The sequence below is a fragment of the Oratosquilla oratoria genome, chromosome 6 (genome assembly GCF_046742065.1).
Source record: "Oratosquilla oratoria isolate Oo_2021 chromosome 6, ASM4674206v1, whole genome shotgun sequence".
Lineage (NCBI taxonomy): Eukaryota > Metazoa > Arthropoda > Malacostraca > Stomatopoda > Squillidae > Oratosquilla > Oratosquilla oratoria.
The window spans coordinates 33,954,282-33,976,255 of record NC_134782.1 but is presented as its reverse complement, the minus strand read 5'-3'; the positions used below and the strand labels follow the sequence as shown (position 1 = coordinate 33,976,255).

General features: G+C 37.5%; 1 protein-coding gene across 1 annotated transcript in view; it reads right to left on the bottom strand.

Moving 5' to 3' along the window:
• The window catches only part of LOC143026377 (eukaryotic translation initiation factor 2-alpha kinase-like), a gene marked incomplete in the record, with an annotated part of 71,710 nt that extends 68,156 nt beyond the window's left edge, over positions 1 to 3,554 (bottom strand). Inside the window, 1 exon segment of the mRNA XM_076186645.1 lies at positions 2,979 to 3,554. Within this exon segment, the coding sequence (XP_076042760.1) occupies positions 2,979 to 3,436 (458 nt within the window).
• Positions 3,555 to 21,974: the final 18,420 nt, after the last annotated feature.

Genomic DNA, 21,974 nt, shown 5'->3' with positions numbered 1-21,974 from the left:
CTGGATTCTGAAAGAATGTAGGAATGAACTGGCAGACAAAATACATAGCATAATAAGCAGTTCCTTAAAAGAAGGAAAAGTTCCAGAAGATTGGAAAAAAGCAAATATAGTACCTATATATAAAGGAGGAAATAAAGAAGAACCTACCAACTATAGACCAGTCTCTCTAACAAGTACAATAGCAAAAATATGTGAAAGAATTATCAAAAGTAGATGGGTAAAATACTTGGAAAAAAACAACGTACTAAATCCAAGGCAATTTGGATTCAGACAAGGACGATCATGCGTCACCAATTTAATATGTTTCTATTCAAGGCTAATAGATATAATACAAGAAAGAGATGGATGGGCTGATTGTGCATTTCTAGACCTAAAAAAAGCTTTTGACAAAGTACCACATAAGAAGTTGCTTAAGAAATTAGAATATGAAGGAGGAATACAAGGTAAATTGCTAAATTGGATGGAAGACTTTTTGCAAGAAAGAAAAATGAGAGTAGTGATAAGAGATCAGCACTCAAAATGGAATGAAGTAATAAGCGGTGTCCCGCAGGGAACAGTTCTGGCCCCAATAATGTTTGCTATATATATTAATGATATGGATGAAGGAATTGAAAGCTATATGAGCTTCTTTGCAGATGATGCAAAATTACTGAAAAGAGTGAAAACTGAAGAAGATTGTGAATCACTACAGAGAGATCTAAATAAAGTACAAGAATGGAGTAGGAAGTGGGAGATGGAGTTCAATACAAAAAAGTGTAGTATAATGGAATTTGGAAAAAGCAAAAACAGAATAACAGGATCATATAATTTGGGAGAAGAAGGAATAAAAAGAGTAGAAAATGAGAGGGACCTGGGAGTCATTGTTATGAATAATATGTCACCTGAGAAACATATAAATAAGATTTTTGGAGAAACTTATAATTTAATAAGAACAATCAAAGTGGCATTTACATACCTGGATGAAGAAATGGTGAGGAAAATCCTAATCACCCTGATAAGACCAAGATTGGAATATGCAGCAACGATATGGTCACCAAGTACAAAAAAATGTATAAAAAAACTTGAAAGAATACAAAGAGCAATTACTAAACTGGCACCAACACTCTCAAAACTATCATATGAAGAGAGACTACAAAAACTTAAACTACAGACACTAGAGCAAAGAAGAGAGAGAGGAGATTTGATAGCTATTTACAGAATCATGAAAGGCATAGAAATTACTGATAGAGAGAATCTGATAAAATGGGATGACAGAAATACAAGAGGACACGGAAAGAAAATAAAAAAAGACAACTATAGAAGAGATTTGAAAAAGAACAGCTTTCCTCACAGAGCAATAGACAGTTGGAACAAGTTAGATGAGAAAGTGGTGTGTGCAAAAACAATACATGAATTTAAAAATAGTTTAGATAAAATGAGATATGAAGACGGGACCTCACGAGCATAGCTCCCCTTCCCGTAAAATACAACTAGGTAAATACAACTAGGTAAATACACATTGGAGTATGCAATGACACTGTGGTCACCCAATACAAAAAAGCATATAAAGAAGATTGAGATAACCTAGAGAGCAGCTACGAGGTTGACCCCAGATTTATATATATATATATATATATATATATATATATATATATATATATATATATATATATATATATATACATGTATATATATTAGCAGGAAAAAAGTGTAGATATGGACGAAGAAAGGTCTCAATATCTCAAATACATATGTGTTTATTAAAATGTAAGGTAAAGGGAAGTTGGGTGGCATATTTTAGAGAGTTATTGTTTGTGGAGGATAAGGAGAGATTGGTGGTAGCAACGGGAGGTGCTACGAAAATGACAGTGATGAGAGAAGAAATAAAAAAGATGAGATGCAAGTAGCTCTGAAAATGATAAGAATAGGTAAGGCACCTCCCTCTCATCTTAGTTCCTCATGATTGACAGGTCATCCCTATATCCTGTCCACTACCCTGAGTCAGAACCAATGCAATGAGACATAGCACATCCACAGGCAAGGCCACTTCATTTAATTGATGACTCCCCCTCTCCATTGCCTTGTGCAAAAAGAATGGAAGACAGGGAGAAATCCCTTCAAGCTATGTCAAAATATCGTTCGTACATAACCACTCCCTACCCTCTCCCTTCCTTTTATCACAGTATTATCTATAGACAGCCATTCTTCACTCACCCCTATCTTCTACTTTCTTCCCTCCTTACTCAACAGATATTTCACTCTTGCTCAATGCCCCTTCATCTCTTACATGCTTAGAAAAATTCTAATATTTATCACTCTTTGAATATGTTACTCATCATTATGCATGTTTATACAATATACCACAATATTTTTTACAACAATTTGAAATTTAAATTTCATCCATATGCTTTTGCAACACTGCACTAAATCATCATACATGTCAACTTATGTAATAACAAGTCCAGATTGAAGGACAAAGGTAATACCAGTGGTATCTGTACAAGAAAGAAGTATTGAAGATAGGTTACTATAAATATTTGATTAGAATACTATTAAGGTTGTTTTTATGTTATTTTTGGTGGGTTGTGTTTGTGTAATGTGATGACTGATGTAAAGGTTTAGTAATTTGAATCATGAACTCTTGGACACTATTGTGTCCTATTATTTTTGTAAGCTGCTTTATTCTATTCTTGTTTACAGGATGTCACTATGTGCCCTGTTTGCTTTTGAACACCAGGGTATGGTTTCAGCAAAGAATATCTCTTCTGAGCAGTTTATTATGATAGAAGATTCTCACCAATCATCCAAGACCAATGCCTAGATCCCACAAATACTGCTCCATTAAGCATATCTAACTTCCCATCATCTCCCAAAATAATCCAATTGTACCTCTACAAGGTTTTACAAATAAAATTACTCAATAAAGGTGTTTTTCCAATGCTCAAGTGTCACATACTAGGCAAAGCAAATAATATAAAACATTTCAATTTATTACACACCTTTTCCTACTAGTGTCACTGTCATTGTTGCTGTCATCAGGACAGTGAGGTAATTCTTCATATTCACCCTCAACAAAGCCATCATATTGATCATAGTCCTCATCAATAACATCCAAAGCAGATTCATCATCCAATGGAGAACCGTCCAGCTCAGAGTCCTTGAGGTTATCCAAACTTTCACCGATTATGACAGGCTTGTGTTCATGAGGTGCAATAGTAATAGTATTCCTCGGATGATATCGTGATGATAAGATATCACTCAGTTCCTCAGTTTCTACGTTTGAGTTCTGATTATGGCCTGCTGCCTCATCTTCAACAGACCCTTCAACTAAGGTTTCATCAACACCATAATCCCGAAACACTTCCTCATTACTGCCACTCGTTGAATAAAGAAGTAAACACACTATGATGAACAGGAATAAAGCTACTCTTAACAGTGCATTCCTGCGACAAATCATTGTGCAATATTCGCGGAAGCATGACAAATGATGTAATTTGGTTCAACAGTCAACCCTTTCCTTACACACACACTTGTACTGAGTTGTTGTTTCGTGTTCTCGTCACCTGAGTCTTACAGCACCTCTGATTGGTTGGTGCTGATGGTGATTCAGTGATGACGTCATGAGCAGACATGTGTATTATCTTCCTATTGGTTAAAAGTTACTCGCTTGTTTACAGCTGACGTGTAATAATCAAAGACATTTCCGTAATTGTATTATGTTGAAGCAGCTAAACTTTTATATATATACAGAAACGTCTTATTAATCAGAGGAACTAGATTAATGATAAAAGAGAAACAAAAAAATAATCAAAGGCAGTAAATGTAATACCGTAATTTCACATCAACCAGTGTTTACCCGCTTTGTTTGAATCAAATACTTTCCCGACCATGTATGAGAAGTTTTCACATTATATATACTAACTCTAAGCTAACAGTAATTAACACAGAAGTCTACAAAAGTGAAAGCTGTGTGTAAGACAAACAATATGAAGACTTTTCGATGTTTACATAAGTTGGTTTTTATTCCTTCGCTACCATCGTGTTACCACGGGGATGAATGGAATGGTATGGCGGTAGCTATAATTATAATAAAAAGAAAAAACCGTAGGCCAATACAAAAAGAGTTAACCAATATATAATATAACTCGTTTACTGGCATTAGTATTTTACTGATATTGATAAGTTATTCAAGGAAAAAATACATTAAAATTGTGGCACCCGGTAGGCAAGAGGTTAAGTTGTCCTTTTAATTGTTAAAGATTGTACGTTACTGTGCAAATGGATAGATACCTTACATATAAAGATACCAATGCGATACTACAATAAGTCTTATATATTTACAGTCAGGCCTTTTTATTATGCAGACACTCCATATGATGCACTTTCCAATCTTTGAGTAGTACGTACTCATTCCGCAAAAGGGGCTAAAGATTCTTGCAACTGCGACATCTTTGCATCACCCAATCCTGATTTACCCTTTCTTTTTGTCATACGTATGCGGGTATTGGGTACTCAGTGAATTAATACTGTCACCAATAGATGAAATTTATACATATTATGATAATTGTAAGCTACTGTAGGTGAAGACAGGGTTTACAAAGTAGACAGGATAGGACTCATGATAAACGGCGAGCTTAACTCTGATAGGAACACCATAGCCAACCACTTCAACACCTTTTTCACATCCATAGCCACAAAATTAGTTAAATCCCTCCCAACGGGTTCTGGGAAGTTTGGACTGGGGTACGTTCAGGAGTACTATAAAGACAAGTCCACAAAGTGTTTCAAGCTACATAAGACCACTCAAAAAGAAGTGTTTAAATTACTGGCTAGCGTAAGTGCCAATAAGGCTACAGGGTTAGACGACATTCCTGCGAGCCACAATTATTACTCCCCCAATAACAAAGGATTACAAAGGATTACAAAGGCGGAGCATGCCGACAGGAGACCTTTTGATCCATATCTAGGTCGGATGCAAAAAAAAAAAAAAAAAAAAAATATATACACACACACACACAATATATATATATATATATATATATATATATACATATATATATATACACACATATATATATATATATATATATATATCATATTAATAATAAATTAAAACTATAATAATGTAAAAATAACATAAAATACACAAATAAATGCATAGGTATAGTTGAATAACAAACAAACAGGTAAATAGTAAATGATTATAAATTGACATATAACTAATAATAAATGAAAATCAGACAGACAAATTATAACAAAACAAAAACAAATAATATAACATAAATTATAATCATTACAGCATCTTACTTAGGTATTTATCTAAATGATTCTTAAAGCTTTGAACTGAACTACATTGCACTACCTGTGCAGGAAGTTTATTCCATTCATTAACTACACGGTTGGCAAAGTTGTTTCTACCTACTTCCAAATTGAATCTATTTCCGGACAGTTTGAGACCATTGTTTCTTGTCTGATTCTCATTCAATGTGAAAATTTGGTCACTTTTGATGTTGTCAATTCCCTTTAAAATCTTAAAGACCTGTATCAAGTCACCTCTGAGTCTACGCTTTTTTAGGGAAAACAGATTCATGTGCTTAAGTCGATTTTTGTATTATTTAATTTTTATATTTGGAATCAGTTTTGTGGCTCGCCGTTGTACTTTTTCCAGTCTGTCAATGTCTTTAATGAGATTCGGTGACCATACGGAAACAGCATATTCCAAATGTGGACGAACTAACGATTTATATAGCTTGTTAATGAGTGATGGACTTTTGAAATCAAAAGATCGTGCAATCAATCCCAGAATCTTATTTGCTTTCTCAGAGGCTGAAATACACTGCTTGGATTATTTGAGGTCGTTACTGATAATTACGCCGAGATCTTTTTCACTATCCACTTTTGTTAACGAATTTCCAAATAACTTGTAATCGTACTTACTGTTATTTTTACCTATGTGCATTACCTTGCATTTACTTGTGTTAGATTTCATTAGCCACTTTTCAGACCATTGCTGTAATTGATCTAAATCTTCTTGAATATCTAATTGGTTTGAGTGATCATTTGCCACTCCGCAGTTTTGTATCATCAGCAAATTTGGAAACAGTAGATTTTAGTCCATGGTCTATATCATTTATATATACTATGAATAGAAGTGGCCCAAGAACGGAACCCTGAGGAACTCCACTTGCAACACTTTTCCATCCAGAAGTTTTTCCATTTAAAACAACTCTCTGTTTTCGACCTTTCAACCAATTACTAGTCCAACCTAATAGGCTACCACTTATTCCATGCGAAGCTAATTTAGTAAGTAGTCTTTCGTGTGGGACGGTATCAAAAGCTTTTGCAAAGTCTAGATATATTAAATCTATATTGTTTCTTTTGTCATAATTCGAGATAACTGTGTTGTAGAATTCGAGTAAGTTAGTCACGCAAGAACGTTTCCGTCTGAAACCATGCTGGCTATCATTTATCAAACGGTTACTTTCTAAATGATATTCGATAGCATCTCTGATGATAGTTTCCATTATTTTTCCTACGATCGAAGTCAAACTTATAGGCCTATAATTATTTGGTTTCTTTTTGTCACCTTTTTTGAATATGGGAGTAACGTTAGCTAGCTTCCATTCTCTCGGGACATCTCCGGATATGATGGATTTCTTGAAAATAATTTCTAATGGAACAACAATCTCATTTTTCATTTCCTTTAAGATTCTTGGATGCCAACCGTCAGGCCCTGGTGTTTTATTAACTTTGAGTTTGTCTATACACCTTTTAATTTTTTCTTTTGTTATATTTACCGTAGTAAGTTTACCCCAGACTTTTCACAGGTTTCAGTTTGGAATTCACTTTGAGGTGTTTCGTTTACGAATACCGAGCTAAAATAATTATTTAAGATATTACACATTCCTTCATTTGAATATTCAAGTTGACCGTCAGCAGATAATAGTGGACCAATGTGATTCCTAACAACCTTTTTATCTCTAATGTAACTATAGAATTCTTTGGGATTCTCTTTGGATTTATCACAAGCGACATGAAAAGGGCTTGGGTAACACCTCTTTATAAGAAAAACGCAAAAACTGAGGCAGGTGACTACAGGCCTGTTTCAATTCTAGGTATTATTTCTAAGGTGTTGGAACGTATCGTATACAATCAGTTAGATACCTACCTCAGGGAACGTAACCTACTATATGGTATGCAATCTGGTTTTAGAATGAATTACTCAACAGACACCAGCTTAATATACCTTTACAATCTGATAAAACAGGAATGCGAGAGATGTAATTACACGGGTTTAGTCTTGTTGGATCTACAAAAGGCATTTGATACAGTGGACCATGATATTTTATTAAAAAAACTTCAGGCATTAGGAGTGGCGAATATTGGCTGGTTCAAGTCCTACCTTACAGGTCGCAAACAACTAGTACAGGTAAATGAATCCAGCTCAGATGACAGAGAGATAACTTGTGGTGTGCCACAAGGTTCAATTCTAGGACCGCTACTGTTCCTGGTCTATATTAACGACATGCCAGGTGCGGTGAACTGTAAGTTACTGCTATTTGCAGACAACTCCGCTCTAATTGTCTCAGGCAGGGACCCAGTTGAAGTAGAGAAGAAACTGAGTGTCGAACTGTCATCGGTCCAGGACTGGCTCATAGATAATAGGCTGTCTTTACACCTCGGTAAAACGGAAAGTACTGTATTGTCTTCGCATCAAAACCCAACCTCAGGAAACACAGCGATGTACAGGTCAGATGTGGGGTTATTGTCTTGGAGTCAAAACAAGAGGTAACCTATCTTGGAATACCCTTAGATCAGTCCCTCTCAGGGAATGCCATAACGGATAAGATTGTATCCAAGTGTTCACATAAAGTCAAATTTTTGTACAGAAAAGCCAGAAATTTTGATCTGGAAACAAAGAAGCTTCTGGTCTCAGCCTTGTTACAACATCACTTTGATTACGATTGTAGCTCTTGGTACAGTAGTTTGAGCAGAAAAAACCAGTCCCAGCTACAGGTTACACAAAATAAGATAATTAGATTCATACTAAATTTACCTCAATGTATTCATATTGGTATTGAAGAATTTAGCAAAGTAGAAATGTTACCTGTAAAATATCTTGTCCAGCAACTGAAACTAAACCAGGTTTACAATGTCGTTCATAATTCTGCTCCCTCATATGTGAGCTGTAATTTTACATTATCGGCTGAGAACTGAACCCGGAACAGTCAAGAGTCTCTTATTGTACCTCATGCAGGTCCCTTCACCAAAAACAGTTTTCACTTCACAGGTGCTCAACTATGGAACTCGCTACCTGTGTCCATTAAGAAGTCAAATAGCAAGGTTACCTTCAAGAAAAAAGTCAAGGGTTACTATATGTCTCAGTTATGGACAGAGAACGGCCTTGATTTTGTGTACTACTAGCTTAGTAAGGGATACCTGATTCCATGAGTAATACCATCCAAATCTGCGTTCACTCAACTGTTCTGACCTCCCCCCCCTTTTTTTTTGTTCTTCAGAAGTTTAGTTTAGTATAACAATGATTGATGTTTACAAATTAGTTTCCACCTTTGTTTTGCCAGTCATAATATGGTATATGTCTCAGGTAGGGTCCGAGAACAGTTATGATCTGACCTTTTTCCTCATTCTCCTTGTTGTTTTACTCATTCGAGTACTGGTCCCTTGTACCCTACCTCTGGTGCTTCAGGTTATAATGTACTACTCCCTAGTACCCGTACTAATTGCCCACTCCGTCCTGAGCTTCAGGTTAAATGTTAGATTTAATTAATAGGTGACCCTAGCTGCAGTGTAGCATTCACAATAACTACATGTTGTTACAGATGTAGAATATTGTAGTATATCATTAATGGTACTACTCTGATATAGTACTCACTCATACATGTTGATACAACTGTAGAATAATGCAATATATCATTAATGGTGCTACTCTGATATAGTACTCACTCACTGTTTTGCTACAGTTTAACATTATTTTGTTGTTCCTTTGGTTAATGCAATGTTCCTTTTTTGTGATGGTGCTCAAATTTTTGGTCTCAATATTCTTATGTGTACAAACATTTTAGTAATATAAGCAAAACTATAACAATGTTTATGTGTGATGTGTACTGTTGTCTGTGTGACTTAGTGTAGAATAACAATCTGATGATGACCACAATGGAAATAAGCGTAAATGCTTTTTGTGTTATCCTCGGCAATTTGCATTTATTATTCCGAACTATGTGTTCTTGTCATTATTTGCACTTCATGTACATTTATTCATTGCCAAATAAAGTCTATCTATCTATCTATATACAAATTGAACAAGTGGAATATGAAATCTAATGAAAACAATGAAACGGGCAAAGGTAAAAAGAAACTGATGAATTTAAATATGGGGAAGTGAAACAATGAATACAGCGAAATAGGAAAGAGACACAATAATCTTTACTTTGGATGACTTGTCTCTTGAAAAATACATTGATAAAATAACGGGAGATATATTATGACCATGGCCGGATTTAGGGCAGGGCCAATAGGGCCGCGGTCTAGAGCTCCACGCATTTAGGAGCCCCGCGCCAATTCCATTACAATAGTGTGAGCACTTTTTTGAGTATCGTTATAAAGAAAACGAGTAATCAGCTTACTGTGACCTGTATTATTACATGCACTATAAAATTTGGTTTCCTGATTTTCCTATGATATAATAATAATAATAAATTTATTTGGCACTGAATCAATATACATGAAGTGTAGATAATGAAAAGAACACATAGTTCGAAATGACAACTACATTTACAATGACTGACTAGTTGGTGAGTTTGTATAAACATGATTATTAGTATAAGACAAATTTACTAAATGTTAATGGGGGTGAACCTGACAGGGCCCTGCATACTTTCAGGGCCCGGGGCACCTCCCTTGTAAGGGGGAAAAAGCCTTTGGTATATGTATGTATGTAATATTTTCAAAAGAGAATGTAAACTTTTTCTACTGGTCAAAATACCTAAGATACTTGGTTTTACATTTAATATGCTCAAGAGTCCAGAGAACATAAGAATATGAGAATGAAGGAGACTGCAAGAGACCATAAGGCCTACACTAGGCAGCTCCGTATCCATCACCACCTGTCATCCCCATCCATAAAGTTGTCTAATCGTTTCTAAAAACAATTGATAGTTTCAGTGCTTACTACATGGTTACTAAGTCTATTACATTTGTCGATTACCCTATTAGTAAACCAATTCTTGCCTATTTCCTTCTTAAATCTAAATTTGTCCAGTTTAAATCCATTTCTGCGAGTCCTGCCCTGTTGTTTTAATATATGATGACTTTGCATCACCCTTGTTAAAGCCTTTGATTCACTTGAACACCTCTATTAGATCACCCCACATTCTGCATCTTTCCAGAGAGTGTAAATTAAGGTGCCTAAGCCTCTCTTCGTAAGGCAAATTTCTGAGTCCATGTATCACTTTGGTCATTCTTCTCTGTACTGATTCTAGTGAATTGATGTCCATTCTGTAGGACGGAGACCAAAACTGTACCGCATAGTCAAAGATGGGTCTATCGCTAGATAGAGTTTGATAATTACCTCTGCACTTCTCTTTGCTACCATCCTAGCAATGAAACCTAATGCTCTGTAAGTTTTATTCCTGTGCTAATGCACTATTTCCTAGTTTTAAGGTCTGGACTCATTAGAACCCCAAAGTCTCTCTCGCTCTCAGTTTTCTCTAAAAGTGTGTTATCTAAGCTGTATCTATTTTCAGGTTTGTGTACCCCTACATTTAACATGCTACACATAGAGATATTGAAGTTCATTTGCCATTTCACCAACCATGTGAACAATTCGTTAAGATCATCCTGCAGAATCTCTGTGTCGTCTCCTGACCTAATTAGGCATCCTATTTTAGTGTCATCGGCAAACTTACTAACATCACTATTTATCCCATTGTCTAAGTCATTTATGTACATAATGAACAACAAGGGACCCAAAACTGAGCATCTGGGGAACCCCACTAGTAACATTGCCCCACCTGGATTTTACTCCATTTATGGTGACCCGCTGTTTTCTGTTACTAATCCAAGCTCTAATCCATTCTAACACTTTTCCTCCTATGCCATGGGCTTTGATTTTATTTAGTAGTCTCTGGTGTGGCACCTTGTGGAATGCTTTGCTAAAGTCAAGGAAAATAACATTGTAATTAGCATTGTTATCTGATGCTTATATACTTCAGTGTAAAAGGATAGAAGATTAGTTACACATGACTTACACTTGGAGAAACCATGCTGGGCGCATTGCCACTGGACAGGTAGTGCATTACCATCAATGAGCTACAATCAATGCATTACCAATTTTAATTTCCTTTAGAATAATTTTGATGAAAAAAATCAATAGAGAAGTATTCACATCTTACAAATATTCTCAATAAAATAATACATAAACTACAACATTAATATTCCTTATTCTAAAACATAAAATAACTAGAGCTGGATACTTGCATTACTAACACACTACCTGTCCAGCAATAAAGCGCCCAGTTCTGCACACAACTTGGTGGTGCGGTGGTTGGAGTTCCCGGCTGCCACTATGGCAGTCCAGGTTCAAATCCCACCCAGGGCTGAAATATTTTCAGTATTGCTGTGCTGCAAGTTGTTACTCCAACTTTTGTGGGTGGGGAGTTGGGTGTATTTACCTAGTTGTATTTTACGGGAAGGGGAGCTATGCTCGTGGTGTCCCGTCTTCATATCTCATTTTATCTCAACTATTTTTAAATTCATGTATTGTTTTTGCACACACCACTTTCTCGTCTAACTTGTTCCAACTGTCATTACTCTGTGAGGAAAGCTGTTCTTCTTCAGATCTCTTCTATAGCTGTCTTTTTTTATTTTCTTTCCGTGTCCTCTTGTATTTCTATCATCCCATTTTATCAGATTCTCTCTATCAGTAATTTCTATGCCTTTCATGATTCTGTAAATAGCTATCAAATCTCCTCTCTCTCTTCTTTGCTCTAGTGTCTGTAGTTCAAGTTTTGCTAGTCTCTCTTCATGTGATAGTTTTGAGAGTGTTGGTACCAATTTTGTAATTGCTCTTTGTATTCTTTCAAGTTTTTTTATACATTTTTTTGTACTTGGTGACCATATCATTGCTGCATATTCCAATCTTGGTCTTATCAGGGTGATTAGAATTTTCTTCACCATTTCTTCATCCAGGTATGTAAATGCAACTTTGATTGTTCTTATTAAATTATAAGTTTCTCCAAAAATCTTATTTATATGTTTCTCAGGTGACATATTATTCATAACAATGACTCCCAGGTCCTTCTCATTTTCTACTTTTTTTATTCCTTCTCCCAATTTATATGATCCTGTTATTCTGTTTTTGCTTTTTCCAAATTCCATTATACTACACTTTTTTGTATTGAACTCCATCTCCCACTTCCTACTCCATTCCTGTACTTTATTTAGATCACTCTGTAGTGATTCACAATCTTCTTCCGTGTTCAGTCTTTTCAGTAGTTTTGCATCATCTGCAAAGAAGCTCATATAGCTTTCAATTCCTTCATCCATATCATTAATATATATAGCAAACATTATTGGGGCCAGAACTGTTCCTTGTGGAACACCGCTTATTATGTCATCCCATTTTGAGTGTTTGTCTCTTATCACTACTCTCATTTTCCTTTCTTGCAAAAAGTCTTCCATCCAATTAAGCAGTTTGCCCTGTATTCCTCCTTCAGTTTCTAATTTCTTAAGCAACTTCTTATGTGGTACTTTGTCAAAAGCTTTTTTTAGGTCTAGAAATGCACAATCAGCCCATCCATCTCTTTCTTGTATTATATCTATTAGCCTTGAATAGAAACATATTAAATTGGTGACGCATGATCGTCCTTGTCTGAATCCAAATTGCCTTGGATTTAACACGTTTTTTTCTAAATATTTTACCCATCTACTTTTGACAATTGTTTCACAAATTTTTGCTATTGTACTTGTTAGAGAGACTGGTCTATAGTTGGTAGGGTCTTCTTTATTTCCTCCTTTATATATGGGTACTATATTTGCTTTTTTCCAATCTTCTGGAACTTTTCCTTCTTTCAAGGAACTGTTTATTATGCTATGTATTTTGTCTGCCAGTTCATTCCTGCATTCTTTCAAAATCCAGTTTGCTATTTCATCTGGTCCATGCGATTTTCTGACATCAAGATTACTCAAGTGTTTCAGTATTTCGTTCTTTGTTACTTCTATTTCTTTCATGGAAGGGACTTTCTCTTTCCATTCGATCTCTTCAGGTTGTATGTTCTCCCTTGTAAACACTGATTTAAAATGTTTGTTCATAATTTCCACCACTTCAATTTCCTCTGTGTATTCAACTCCTCCTTGTCTTAATTTCTCCAAGTCTTGTTTGTTTTTCAATTTGTTGTTTACAAATCTGTAGAATAGTTTTGGTTGATCTTTACACTTTTCTATTACATCTTTTTCATATTTTCTCTTTTCCTCTCTGCACGTTTGTACATATTCATTTCTATAACAAGTATATATTTTCCATTTTTCAGGCTTTCTGTCTTTTTTCCATCTGGTCAAAGCTTTGTCTCTTTTGTCTTTTAACTCCCTACAACTTTTATTGTACCAGCATTTTACATATTCTTTTTCTTGTTTTTGTCTTGGGACATACTTTTCCACTCCTTTTTTGTAAATTTTTGTCAAAATATTCCATTTCTCTTCCACTGTTGTTTCTTCTTTGTATATTTCTTCCCAGTTTTCTTTTTGAAAGAATTCTCTTATTTTATCAAAGTTTGTTTTTTCATACATCATTCTTCCTTTTCTATATTGTTCATTTCTTTTCATGTATTTTTCTTCATTTAGTTCCAGTTCAATCAATATGTGGTCACTTTTACTTATTGGTGTTTTATATATATTCAATCTTGTCCACTATTCTAGGTTCAGATGTAATTATTAGGTCTAGTCTCAATGGTTCTTCCTCATTTCTATACCTAGTGTTCTCCTGTATCCACTGTGTCATTGTATTGTCAGTAATCATCTCAAGTAGAGCGTTTCCCTATGAGCCGTCTCCACCCTTTACTGTCATCTCTTCCCAGCAGATTTCTTTGCAATTAAAGTCGCCCATCATAACTATTCTTCCTGCATCTTCCATTATCTTATTTAATGTTATCTTTGTGTCCTCTAACATACTTTTATGTTCACTCTCTTCCCACGAGGCTGTTTTCAGAGGCACATAATTTATCACCAAATTTTCTGCTCTTCTTATCTCTGTCTTCCACTTCGATCATAATCATCTCTACTGTATTCTTTCCATATGTGACACACCTCACGTTTATATCCTTCTTAGTCAGGAACATAACTCCACCCCCTTGCTTTGTCTCTCTGTTTCTAATCCAATAATTATATGCATCATGTCCTACACTGTTGGGTGGTAGTGGACCTTTTAATTTTGTTTCTACAATTCCCATTATGTCCGGTTCTTTTTCCTTCAAATAATCATTCAGCTCATTCAATCCTGTTATTAATCCATCTATATTTGTGTAAGACACTCTTAGTTTTCTGCCACTTCCATTGTGTTCTCTGTTTCCCTTTTGTTTTTCTCTTGTATGTCGAATTGCCTTAGTTTCATATTCACTACTCTCCAATAGAATCTCTCTTTTTCTGACTCTGTTCTGTTCTCGTTTTTTTCCTTAGCTTCAAGTCTTTTCTTTTTTTCTTCCTCTCTTTCCTCTTTATTCATTTCCCTTTTTATCCATACCTTTTTATATTGTTCATTTGTTGCTAGTTTCCCTGTTTTGGATAAGATATTCTCTGCCGTCGTTTGTGACCTGAATTTAATCTTAATTGGTCTGGTCTTATCTGTACTTTACTTTCCGAGTCTGAACTTCTCTTCGATTTGTTTCATTATTTCTGGTTCATCTTCCTGAACTAATTGTAGTAAACTGCTTACTTTTTCATTTTCTTCTTTGATTCTTGAGGTTCTATCTGGGTTATGTTTCTCTTCCATTCCTAATATAATTATACATTTCTTTTTGTCTGCTAAGTCTCTTACAATATTCTCCTTCTGTCTCATCACTTTGATAACTGAGTCTTCAGTTTGTTCTTTCATTTGCTGTTTAATTATATCAGTAAATGCAACTTTACTGTTTTCTTGGATTGTCTTCCAACCCTTAGCTTCTTTAGCTATGGCCTCTTTGTTTTCTTTATTATTCCTCTTTAATTCTTCATTCTCCTCTTTTACTTCTCTTAACTGTCTTTTTAGTTCTTCTATTTCATCAGTTAAGTTTTTGTTCGCCTTCTCTAGTTCTTCCAATTTATCAACTCTCTCTGCAATTTTTGACATTTTACCGAACCTAATCTCCCAATGTTCAGTCATTTGTTCAAGTTTTTCCTCCAGTTTTGCCAGTCGGAGGAGGTTGGTATCCGCCGCCCCCTCATTAAATCCTTGGAAATTATTATCCTCACCTTCCATTGTACTGCTCTTATCTGTTTCTAATCTTTACATTTTTGTTAGTCCCATCATCGAAATCCAAATCATCGGTTCGGCGTTTGTTTACAAGCCGTCTGGCCTCTTGGACCAAGTCCTCCCCTTCCTTATTTCCTTCCATTTCCCTCAGTAATCCCTCCCCTTCTCCTTTTTCCTCACTTTCCCACTACACCACAAGCAATTTTCCCCCCACCCTGTAAATACAATAGGTACTTCCTTTGCTTTGGGATCCACGAAAATTTCACTTTTTCTTCAGAACGTCTTCTACGCCGTCCATTCGGTGGAGTGTGTGTGTGTGCATGTAAGGTCCCAGCATTACCCATAGATTGGTCATATATGAGCTCTGAGCTCTCTTCCGGGAGGGCAATAGCTGTCAATATCAACTCCAACACGTGATCCGAGATCATGGTAAATCACATGACCTTCACCCTACACACTAATGACCTCACAGTGACTGCAAATAAGAAAATAACACACTTAAAACAGTGACAGGCACAGGATTTGGACAGCAGAAACTTATCACTATGTAACACATTCATAATTACACTTAACGTAGGGGCGCCCCTATGGACCAAAGCCACACATAATTTTGTCTGTGATAGAGGAAAACACCTGTTCATAGAGAAATTATGACACTTTTATACTACGACTATCCTTCCGTTATGCTGTCCCCCAACCCCTTGTTACTGTCCTGTACCATTTCTCTGAATATTCATTTCCTTTTTATGTCGACCTTGTGGTGGGGGAAGAGAATGCTACCACCAAGTCTTTCCACTTGAGTCGAAAAAAGGCGACAAAAAACGGGATGGGCGATGGGATTAGGAGTCCTACTACCTGTAGCCCCAAAAGAGGACATTCCTGAAAAAAGAAGTAAAGGCATAAGAGGGTCTGGGAGTTTTCAAACCAGTACCCTAAGGTTTGGGTCTTTTAATATTTGTGGATGTGGTACAGATGAGAGTAAAAGGGAAGAGATAGGCAGTATGCATGTGAGAAGAAAGATGGATGTGCTGGCTTTGAGTGAAACTAAAATAAAAGGGCAACTGTGAGTTTGGGAGTGTAGCTGGGAGGTACTCAGGAGTGAAGAGGGGACGAGGGAGAGAAGGGGTGGCTATACTAGTAAGTGAAGAGATATGTAAGTGGGTAGTGGAGTGGAAGGAGGTTTCATCAAGGTTGATGTGGATGAAGGTGAAGCTGGGAAGGGAGATGTGGGTTTTTGTAAGTGCGTATGGACCTGGTAGTGAGAAGAGCGTAGAGGAAAGGGAGGCTTTTTGGGTAGATATAAATGAGTGCATAGAGGGATTAGGGAGAAATGTCAATGTAGTTGTACTGGGAGACCTTAATGCTAGGGTACAAAATGAATAAATAGACGGAGTGGTTGGGAAGTATGGAGTTCCAGGTAAAAATTGTAGTGGAGAATTGATGGTGGAAATGTGTCTTGAAAAAGAGTTGATGATAGCAAATACAGTGTTTAGGAAGAAAGTCAAGCATAAGTACACATGGGAGAGGGTGGTGGATGGAAGGGTGGCAGATAGAGCGTTAATAGACTATATAGTGGTGACCAGGAGTATGGTAGGAAGAGTTAAAGATGTACATGTTCCAAGGGGAGAGAGTGGGGGAATATCAGATCATTTTCTGGTGGAAGGTAAATTGAGAGTGGAGAATAGGTGGAGAAAGAAGAAAAGGGCAGAAGGTAGGGAGGTAGTTAGAGTGAAATGCTTAAATGAGAAAACAAAAGGAGAAAGAGTATAAGAAGCTGAAAGAGGAGTGGGAGGGAATAAAGGATAGAGTAGAACTAGGAGTGGAGGAGGAATGGGGATGGTTCAAGGAGGGAGTCATAAGGTGTGCAAAGATGGTGTGTGGAACAAGGAGGGCGGGAATAAATAGAAGGAAGGGTAGTGAGTGGTGGGATGAGGAAGCAAAGAAGGGCGTAGAAGCGAAGAAGCAAGCATTCATAGATTGGCTACAAATTAGGACGAGGAATCGTATGTGAGGTACAAAGTAAAGAGAAAGGAAGTTAAGCATAAGATAAAGGAAGCAAAGAGGAGAGCAGATGTGAAATGGGGTAAGGGTAAGTCAGAATATTTGAAAGCAAGAAAAAGATGTTTTGGAAGGAAATTAAAAGAGAAAGAGGAGGCAAATCAAGTAGAGAAAGGTAAAAGGTGCAGATGGAGAGATGATAATGGAAGAGAAGGCAGTGAGAGGGAGGTGGGTAGATTATTTTAGGGAGTTGCTAAATGTGAAGGAGGATAGGGAGGGAAAGGTAGTTGCAGTGGGAAGCGCTAAGAAAATGACCGTGATGAGTGAAGAAAATGGAGGAGAAATAGTGAAGGATGAAGTGAAAGCAGTTGTTAAGATGATGAGAGCAGGTAAGGCACCTGGTCTGGATGGATGACATGAAGAATGTCTAAAAAAAGGAGGTACAGTTATGGTGGACTGGCTGGTGAGGTTATCTAATGTTTGTTTAAGAGAGGGTGGAGTGCCAAAGGACTGGAAGAGTGCCTGTATAGTTCCACTTTACAAGGGAAAGGGGGACAAGTGTGAGTGTAGTAGTTTCAGAGGGATCAGTTTGTTGAGTGTAGTTGGGAAGGCTTATGGGAGGATCTTGATTGAGAGGATTAGGAGAGGAACTGGTGAGGAACAGTGTGGGTTTAGGACAGGTAGGGGTTGTGTAGGTCAGATTTTTGTGGTAAGACAGATATGTGAGAAAGCTATGGGAAAAGGTAAGGATGTTTTTTGGGGTTTTATGGATCTGGAAAAGGCTTCAAACAGGGTAGAAAGGAAGGCACTGTGGGAGGTACTGCAGATATATGGGATAGGAGGAAAGCTGTTAAGAGCAGTCAAGAGTTTTTACGAGAGTAGTAGAGCTTGTGTTAGGATTAGAAATGGAGAGAGTGAATGGTTTGAGGTAAAGGTGGGACTTCGTCAGGGATGTGTTATGTCGCCCTGGCTGTTCAATCTTTACATGGATGGGGTGGTGCGAGAGGTGAATGCAAGGGTAGTGGGTCAGGAGTTGGAGATGGTTAAAGAAAAGGGAGAAGAGTGGGAGGTGAGCCAGTTGTTGTTTGCTGATGACATTGCGCTTGTAGCACAATCAGAGGAGGGATTGAGGAAGTTAGTGACAGAGTTTGAGGTGTGTGAAAGAAGGAAGCTGAAGATAAATGTGGGCAAAAGTAAGGTGATGAGATGTACAAGGGGAGAGAGTGACAGCAGGCTGGAAGTGAGCATTAAGGGTGAGAGACTGGAGGAAGTGGATAGTTTTAGATACTTGGGTGCAAATGTGACAGGAAAGGGTGGAGGTAGAATGTAGATTGAGAGAAGCGAGTAAATGCCTTGGTGGATTGAAAAGTGTAACGAGAAATAGACATCTGGGAATGGATGCTAAGAGGAGGTTATATGAAGGAGTGAATGTGCCAACAGCAATGTATGGGACAGAAACATGGAACATGAGAGAAGAAGATAGGAGTTTGAATGTGTTTGAGATGAAATGTCTGAGAAGTATGATAGGGGTTATTAGGCTGGATAGATTGAGAAATGAGGAGGTGAGGAGGAGAACAGAGGTGGAAAGGGAACTGGGAGATAGGGTTGATGAAAGAGTATTAGGATGGTTTGGACACATGGAAAGAATGAGTGAAGAAAGAGGTGTGGAAGGCAGAGGTGGAAGGAGTGAATATGAGGGGGTGTCCTGGGATGAGATGGATAGATGGGGCTCAGGAAAAAAAAAAAAAAAAAAGGAAACTAATACTCAGAGAAGTGGTACAAGACAGTATTAAAAGTGGAGGGACAGCAATGATGTGTGGCTCTGGTCCATAGGGGCACCCCATATAGACCCTAAAGTATCACGTGCATACTTCCTAGTGAGCAACTTAAAAAAAAAAAAAAAAAAAAAAAAAAAAAAAAAAAAAAAAAAAAAAAAATGTTCCAAAGATATGCCTTTATTTTACCGGGAAAGTTTGAATTAAACATAGCTACTATCTACACAAGCATTTAGAAAACTATATCTAATATGGTTTATTCCAATGTATATTATATGATTTCAAGAGGACTGTAATATAGGGAAAGGATAAATTCAAATCTTTAGGTATAAAAGATCACCACTACCAGGTACTTGTCATTGGTCTCCAGCTGAATAAGATTACCTGGTATCAATGATCAAAAATATGTGATAGGAATCAATACCATCTGTGTTAGAAATATAGCTCCATTACCAGAAATGGTCTTCAATGCATGAACTTCACTTAAATCATACACAATTTTCAAACATTCTCTTGTCACATGTCTCTTGCAGAAGAGCTAGGGTCTCCAAGTTACAATTTTCATTATATCATATGGTTATGAACATGAGCTTCCATTTTACATGGGGAAAGGGGGCAAATGTGAGTGTAGTAGTTTCAGAGGGATCAGTTTGTTGAGCGTAGTTGAGAAGACATATGGGACATTTTTAATTTAGAGGATTAGGAGAGAAACAGTGTGGGATTAGGAAAGGTAGGGGTTGTGTGGATATATTTTTGTGGTAAAGCAGATATGTGAGAAAGGTTTAGCAGAAGGTAAGAATGTGAAGGGGGCTTTGGGGAAGAGGGGAATGTCTGTTGAGGAAGGACAGGAGAGGACAGAAGACGGGTGAATGGAAAATGGTTGTATATGGATGATGTGATGCATGAGGTGGAATGGGCGGAGGATGGGGGGTGAGGTAGTATGTGTGAGCAAATTTTGACGCAGCCCAAAGGGATTTCTACCCGTTTTCTCCTTTTATGCATGGGGGGACGGAGAGGGGGGGTCACCGATTTATCCCATTAAACTCCGATGACAAGATTCTTGTCATTTGGTCAAATAAAACAAAAAATCATAAAACACCAAAATGTTTGATCAAACACCAGAAAAATACGACGTCAGTCCTCGCACGAAGCGAGGACTGACGTCGTATTTTTCTGGTGTTTGATCAAACATTTTGGTGTTTTATGATTTTTTTTTTTTTTTGACCAAATGACAAGAATCTTGTCATCGGAGTTTAATGGGTTAATGAAGCGGCCTTGCTGTGGATGTGCTGTGTCTTGCGACGCTGCTTCTGACCCAGGGCAGTGGACAAGGTGCAGGGGTGACCCGTCATCCAGGAGGTGCTAAGATAAGAGGGAAGGTGGAGGGGTGTGAAGTATATTCAGGGATGGAATGGGTGGGAATGATTTTATGCCTTTTCCTTTTTGGCTACCTCCCTTGTAAGGGGGAAAAAGCCTTGGTATATGTATATGTAAAAATGTATCTGGGCCTTTATGGATTTGTAAAAAGCCTTATGACATGGTAGACAGAGAGGCACTGTGGGAGGTTTTATGGGATTGGAGGAAAGCTGGTAAGGGCAGTCAAAATTTTTACAAGAGTAGTAGAGCCTGTGTTAGAATTGGAAATGGAGAGAGCAAGTGGTCTGAGGTAAAGGTGGGACTGCAACAGGGATGTGTCATGTCACCATGGTTGTTCAATGCGTACATGGATGGGGTGGTATGGGAGGTAAATACAGTGGTAATGGGTAGGGTATTCTAGATGGTTCAAGAATATAGAGAAAAGTGGGAGATGAGCCAGTTGTTGTTTGCTGATGACACTGCATTTGTGGCATGGTCAGAGGAGGAATTAAGGGAATTAATGACAAAATTTGGGAGAATATGTGATAGGAGAAAGTTGAAAGTAAATGTAGGTACAAGTAAGGTGATGAGATGTACAAGGGGAGAGGATGGCAGTGAGTTGGAAGTAAGTCTCAAAGGTGAGAAGCTGGAGGAAGTGGATAGCTTTAGGTATTTGGGGTCGCATGTAGCAGGAAAAGGAGGAGTAGCGGTGGAAGTAAATTGTAGACTGAGAGAAGCAAATAAATACCTTGAGGCCATTAAAAAGTGTTATGAGAAATAGGCATTTGGCAATGGATGCAAAGAGGAGATTATATGAAGGGGTGATTATGCTAATGACACTGTATGTGGGCAGAGACATGGAATTTAAAAAAGGCAGAGAAGAAAAGCTTAAATATGTTTGAGATGAAATGTCTGAGGAATATGGTAGGGGTTACAAGGTTGGATAGAGTGAGAAATGAGGAGGTGAGTAGGAGAGCTGGGGTGGAAAATGAGATGACAAGGCTAATGAAAGACTATTGGGATGGTTAGGACACATGGGAAGAATGAGTGAATAAAGATTAGTAAAAGAAGTGTGGAAGGTAGAGGTGGAGGGGTGAACTTGAGGGGACGACCAAGGAGGAGGTGGATGGATGGGGTGAATTGGGCATTGAGCAAGATGGGAATGTCTGTCAAGCAAGAAAAGGAGAAGGCAAGAGATAGGAGTGAGCAGAAAATGCCTGTGTATAGATGATATTGTGATGCAAGTAAGGTGGGGAGGGGGGGAGGTTGAGAGTGGTTATGTATGATATTGTGATGTGGCCTCAGGGGATTTCTCCCCTTCTTCTCTTTTTCTGAATGAGGGGATGGAGAGGTTGGTTGCCAATTAAGTGAAGCGGCCTTGCTGTAGATGTGCTCTGTCTTGTTGC